This window comes from Ruditapes philippinarum, unplaced genomic scaffold, assembly GCF_026571515.1.
Source record: "Ruditapes philippinarum isolate M1 unplaced genomic scaffold, ASM2657151v2 ctg4111_1_1_1_1, whole genome shotgun sequence".
Lineage (NCBI taxonomy): Eukaryota > Metazoa > Mollusca > Bivalvia > Venerida > Veneridae > Ruditapes > Ruditapes philippinarum.
In genome coordinates this window covers 73,254-79,253 of record NW_026864369.1, presented here as the reverse complement: position 1 = coordinate 79,253, position 6,000 = coordinate 73,254, and the positions used below count along the sequence as shown (strand labels likewise).

Genomic DNA, 6,000 nt, shown 5'->3' with positions numbered 1-6,000 from the left:
TTCTTCCAACCATTTCTGTATCGCCCATGCAACAGCCCGTTCTTGTTTGCTAAGATGACTGTTCATATCAAAGTTGAATTCCTTGTTAAAGTACTCAATTATTAACTGAGAGTCTCCCATTGTTATACCATTATATTCTATCCATGGTGTTTTATTCTTCGGTCCACCTTTGTAGTTAAAATCAAGCTGAAATATATGTCAAGTAGAGAAACTGACAGCGAACAGCATGGATCCTGATCAGACTGCGCGGATGCGCAGGCTGGTCTGGATCCATGCTGGTTGCAAACGCATTATCTTGGTTTTGTCATTGCACGGCTCAAATATTGATAAAAATAATAGATATATAGATCATTTGGATATTCTTAATGAAAAAAATGTTGATAATGTTCTATGTGATTTAGTATGAACAGTCAAATGATAAATAATAATATTTTGTTCAAAATACATTTTATTATCTGCTATATAAATCCATGTAATATCGGATCATGTGCATGTATCTTATACTTGCAACACAACCATACATATAATTCTTTCATGGTTTGGTGCTATGTCAGATACTTTATAGTATTAACATGTTTATCATAGTATCACGTGCGCACCACTTAATTATCTCGTACGCACGGCTTGGTAACGCGTGACCACGGCATAGTATCTCGTGAGTACCACTTAATCATCTCGTACGCACGACTTAGTATTTGGTGGCCACGACATAGTATCTCGTGCGCACGAGATAAATCAAGAAGTATCTTTAAAAAAAGATACTCGGCCGAACTAAAACGTTTTTTGCACTTGGACCCATTTGGTTTTGGGACGAAACGTTCTGTTTGCATGTTAAGTGGTGGTTTCGTTCATTTTTGTAACTCATTAAAGCAGCGAAAAAAATCTGTACTAAGATGCATGGTAAAATTGAAGAAGAAGACATGGTTAAACAAAACTAAAGTATGTTAAATTTAGCTTGATAGTGAAAGAGCTTATAATTGTATGATACCTTGTCGTTTGTTTCCAGAAATCCTTTAGATCAATTTAGAAGTAGACGCGTATACCATGTCAGAAAAATCCTTTCTGTTTCTTTAACACTTTTACAATGGCCAATCAGATCTCGAGATTTCAGATTGTAAATCTTTAATGACCAATGAAATTTTTACAAATATTAAGCTCTTCCCTGTAAATTTTACAGGAAGTTCAACCCAAAACATACGGCCTGCGGCCGAAAAAAAACCACCTTTGTGCCACCGTATGATTGACCTCAACCCTTAATATTAAGTTATCATCACAACTACGGGTAATAAAACTAAATTCATATACAATTTTCTTAACCCTCCCTGGTATTTATCAAGGTAGCAAGACACTTCACCCTCCAGACACTTAACCCCTCAAATTTTGAAGACACTTCACCCCTCAAGACACTTCATACCCCAAAATCAGTAAGACACTTCACCCCTCATCCATTTTTTTCTAAAATAAGCCATAAAATTGCTTTTATATCATGTGTTTATCTTAATTATTTTTGGTATAATTTTATTCATGATTTTTTAATCAAAGGACAATTTACAGACATTTCTAAGAGTAAATATTTGTTTAGTAAATAATTCAGAAACAAATAACACATGTTATTACACATGTAATAATATCTTTTAATCATTTACATATAACATGCAATAAAACATAACATTTTACTGGTTCTAAAAACCACATTCTTATAAATGTCCATAAATTCACCCACTTTCTCTAAGAACTCCTCAGTCCTTGACCTTAATTCATGATCATCGTATTGCCCACTGTTATACAAAGCACATCCATTATAAGTGTTTATTGCATGTCACCTTGTTTATTCAACTTGTTGATCGGTTGTTTATTCAACAGTTATCTCATAATCGATGAGATTAAAAAGGTATAATTGTATGAAAATGAAATAAATGAATAAATAAATAATAGTGTATGTAAAATAAATAAATAAATAATATTATATGAAAAAAAAATGAATGAATAAATAATATTTTTTGAAAATAACTAAATAACTAAATAAATAATATGAATGTAAATGAATATAAATGAATGAATGAATTATTTATTTATCCATTAATGTAAAAAATGTAATAAATAAAAAAGAACAATTTGTATTTCCTTAGTTATATACTAAAAATGTTGCTAACAAATTATTAAGTAAACTTAAAGGTATCACATGCTACTGTATGTACAGTATGTGTTGCCAGTTCAGTTTGTATTCAGTTTGTGTTTAATATATATATCAAAGGAAAAATCACAAAAAGATTCACACGTACACTTCAATAGAAGGAATATGCTACAATTAGTTATATCACTTTCACTTAAATTGAAATTAGTATAAAATATATAAAGATAAAATAAAAAATAAAAAACTTACTTACTAATAACTTTGTGATGTGAGCCTTTTTTTAGAGCAAAAACAACAATATATATTATATCCATTGTCTTTGGTCAATTACATGATAAAATAATAATAAAATATGTTAAAACAATAAACATATATACTCAATCACTATTGAATGTATTTAACTTTTTCTGTATAAATAGTTGTTTTAATACAAAATAAAAAAATGGGGGGTGAAGTGTCTCAATCAAATTTCTTAAAATGAGGGGTGACCTGTCTGAGGGATGAAGTGTCTGCAAAAAAGGGCCTAGGGTGAAGTGTCTGGGGGGTGAAATGTCTGTAAGCCTTTATCAAATTCCCCTTCTATTACTGACAGTTACACGTTTATATTTCGTTTGGGAATGATTGTCGATATTATGCGGCTCATATCTGATGTGTTTTATATAAATTGCTTTTTTGTTTATTTCAGTACGAAGTGGGAAAATGCCTCATTTGACCGAGAAGTAAATAGTGGTAGTGAGTTTTCAACTTATGTTACACCGAAGCTACCTTTATCAGAAGGAGCACAGCAGACCACTGGTATTAGAATGGCAGATAATAATGTTATGTATGTTTCCGGAACTATAGTAGAAACTGTAAACATTCAATGTGCTGTTGAAATTTCATAAAGTGGCTAAAAAGTATAACAGAGTAGTGTTGGTGGCACACAACGGGCGGAGGTTTGATTTTTCAGTTCTTGTTGCTGCAGTTTCTAATGTGAATAAGTTGGAAGAATTTTTAGCAAGTGTTGTAGGTTGTTTGGATACATAACCATTGTTTCGTAAGACCTATTCTGACAGAAGTAGTTACAAGCAGGGAGATCTTGTACAGGACATTCTCGGTATACAGTATAATGCCCATGACGCTCTTGAAGATGTGCGCGCCTTAGTGAAATTGTTCCAACATTGTTGTGCCTTAGTAAATGATATGATAAAGTTCACTTTTTCTCTAAATGCAGTGTATCACCAATGTCTGTCATCGAAGGAAAAGGCAAAGAATTTACCGTCATTGTCATGTCTTATTGCAAGTAGTGTTTGTAAACTTCCTACAGCTGAAAATATCGCGTCTTCAGGGTTAATCCTGGAGCATCTAAGGAAAATCTTTATACGTGATGGTGAAGATGGACTACATTGTACATTCACGATGAAAAACAGTGAAGGCCAACCACGTGGAACAAACACAAAAAGGACACTTGAGACTGTCATTCCTAAACTAGCTGATTTCTTACAAAAAACAGTTAAAATTTGTTTTACTGATATGAGCCGTGTCATGACAAAACCAACATAATGCGTTTGCGACCAGCATGGATCAAGACCAGCCTGCGCATCCGCGCAGTCTGATCAAGATCCATGATGTTCGCAATCAGTTTCTCTTCTTGTAATAGAGTTAGTAAGCGAACAGCATGGGTCCTGATCAGACTGCGCAGGCTGGTCTGGATCCATGCTGGTCGCAAACGCATTATGTTGGTTTTGTCATGACACGGCTCATATATACTGTTGGATCTCCAAATGACATATGTTAGTGGTGTCTGACCTAAAGTGAAGGTGTGCAAAAAAACCGGGAGAAAAATTTTCAACATTTTCTTAGTAATTACAAGTTTACAAAGACGTTGATACAGCGGTTTTGCGTTATAATGGTATTATAATTGTTGCTGGACATTATTATTCCTAACAAAAGTTGTAAAAGGCAGTAATATTGACTTTTTAATAGTTTTTCTGCAGAAGCGGTGTCGAGGTTAAAATTACCTCGTGCAGTTGTGACGGTGCGGACAATTTTAAACAATTTCTGAATTAGTGCAAGCTTAAAATGACGTTAATACAGCGTTTTTTTATGTTATTATAGTCGCCGGACATTACTGTACCTAAGAAAAGTGAAATGCAGTAATATTGACATTTATGGTTGTTCTGCATACCCTTACCAAAAAAGGGCTCTCTGGTGAACATTGCGGCAAGTTTGCCGCAAACATTGCGGTGAGTTTGCAGTAAACTGCTTTCAGCAATTATTTACCATGCAAATGAGGTTTGCGGCAAATTTGCCGCAACTAATGAGGTTAGCGGCAAATTTGCCGCTAACTATAGGGGGAGGTAGCTTCTGTTTGCGGCAAATTTACTGCAAACCTCATTTGCATGGTAAAAGTTTGCAGATGTTCGCCAAAAGTTTGCGGCAAATTTGCAGCAAACTTAATTTGCATAGTAAGTTTGCAGATGTTCGCCAGAAGCTTTTGGTAACACTGCGGCAAACTTCATTTGCATATTTGCCAGTTTCAGCAAATATGTTATGGCGATATTTTGGCGAACATTTTGGTAAAGTTCTGGCGAACAATTTTTTCAAACATTGGAATTATTAAAACTAGCTGAATTATAAGAAAACAAATACATATTGGTTTAACACATTTTTTCAATAGAAAATAAAAGAAATATTACAAACATATCAGTAGAATAAAATGAAATTTGATAAATTTGTAAAATAAAGATTTCCCAAAACGAGGTAAATTTTACACACATTTTATTAGCAACTGATTCTTAACATATTTGACTTTCATAAATTTCCAGTCTTTAGTTATGACGCTATCATGAATTGTTCATATTACTTAATAATCAATTAAAACAAGAGCCGGTTGAACCGGGGTGATCCTCCCCGACTAGGATTTGGACACAGAAAAGTATATCTTTTGAAGTTTCAGGGTTATGTCCAAGACAAAGTTCAAAGTGTGATAATTCCAAAATAGTTGTAAAATCCCACTTTAAATAACGATGTTATGGGCCAGACACATTTTTGCTTCAAGGTCATGCTGTGACCTTGACCTTCAAGGTAATGACCCAAATGTTGCGTGTGACACATCATCTCAATATGGTGATCATTTCGGTGAAATAGTTGTAAAATCCGACTTCAAATAACGAATTTATGGGCCGGACACGATTTTGCTTCAATGTCATGTTGCGACCTTGACCTTCAAGGTATTGACCCAAATGGTGTGTTCGACACATCACCTCAATATGGTGATCATTTCTGTGAAGTAGTTGTAAAATCCGACATCAAATAACCAAGTTATGGGCCGGACACAATTTTTGTTCAAGGTCATGCTGTGACCTTGACCTTCAAGGTAACGACCCAAATGTTGCGCACGACACATCGTCTCAATATGGTGATAATTACTTTTAAATAGCTTTAAAATCCGACTTCAAATAACGAAGTTATGGGCCGGACATGATTTTTGTTCAAGGTCATGGTGTGACCTTGACCTTCAAGGTAGCGACCCAAATGTTGCGGGCGACACGTCGTCTCAATATGGTGATCATTTCTGTGAAATAGTTTTAAAATCCAACTTGAAATAACAAAGTTATGGGCTGGACACGAATTCGGGTTCGTATGTACGTACAGACAGACGGACGGACAACCCGATGACTATATGCTCCCCCGAAATTTTTCGGGGAGCATAAAAACAATGTTTGACAATAGCTATTATTCAGCACATGTTGCAGTATTTCTTAGCACCAAAAATGGGAAATATAATATTGTTGTAAAAGCTAAAAATCAGAAAAGTTACAGTTTGAAATCTTCTATCTGGACAAAAAGTTTCATTCAAACATGAACTGGCATGGAATAACATA

At 34.4% G+C, this 6,000-nt stretch overlaps 1 protein-coding gene across 1 annotated transcript in view; it reads right to left on the bottom strand.

Annotated features, from left to right (window-relative positions):
• Positions 1 to 3: 3 nt before the first annotated feature.
• LOC132725353 (failed axon connections homolog) overlaps positions 4 to 6,000 on the bottom strand; it is a gene marked incomplete at its 3' end in the record, with an annotated part of 30,657 nt that continues 24,660 nt past the window's right edge. Inside the window, exon 3 of the mRNA XM_060710461.1 lies at positions 4 to 186. Within this exon, the coding sequence (XP_060566444.1) occupies positions 4 to 186 (183 nt within the window). The remainder of the gene's footprint in view (positions 187 to 6,000) is intronic.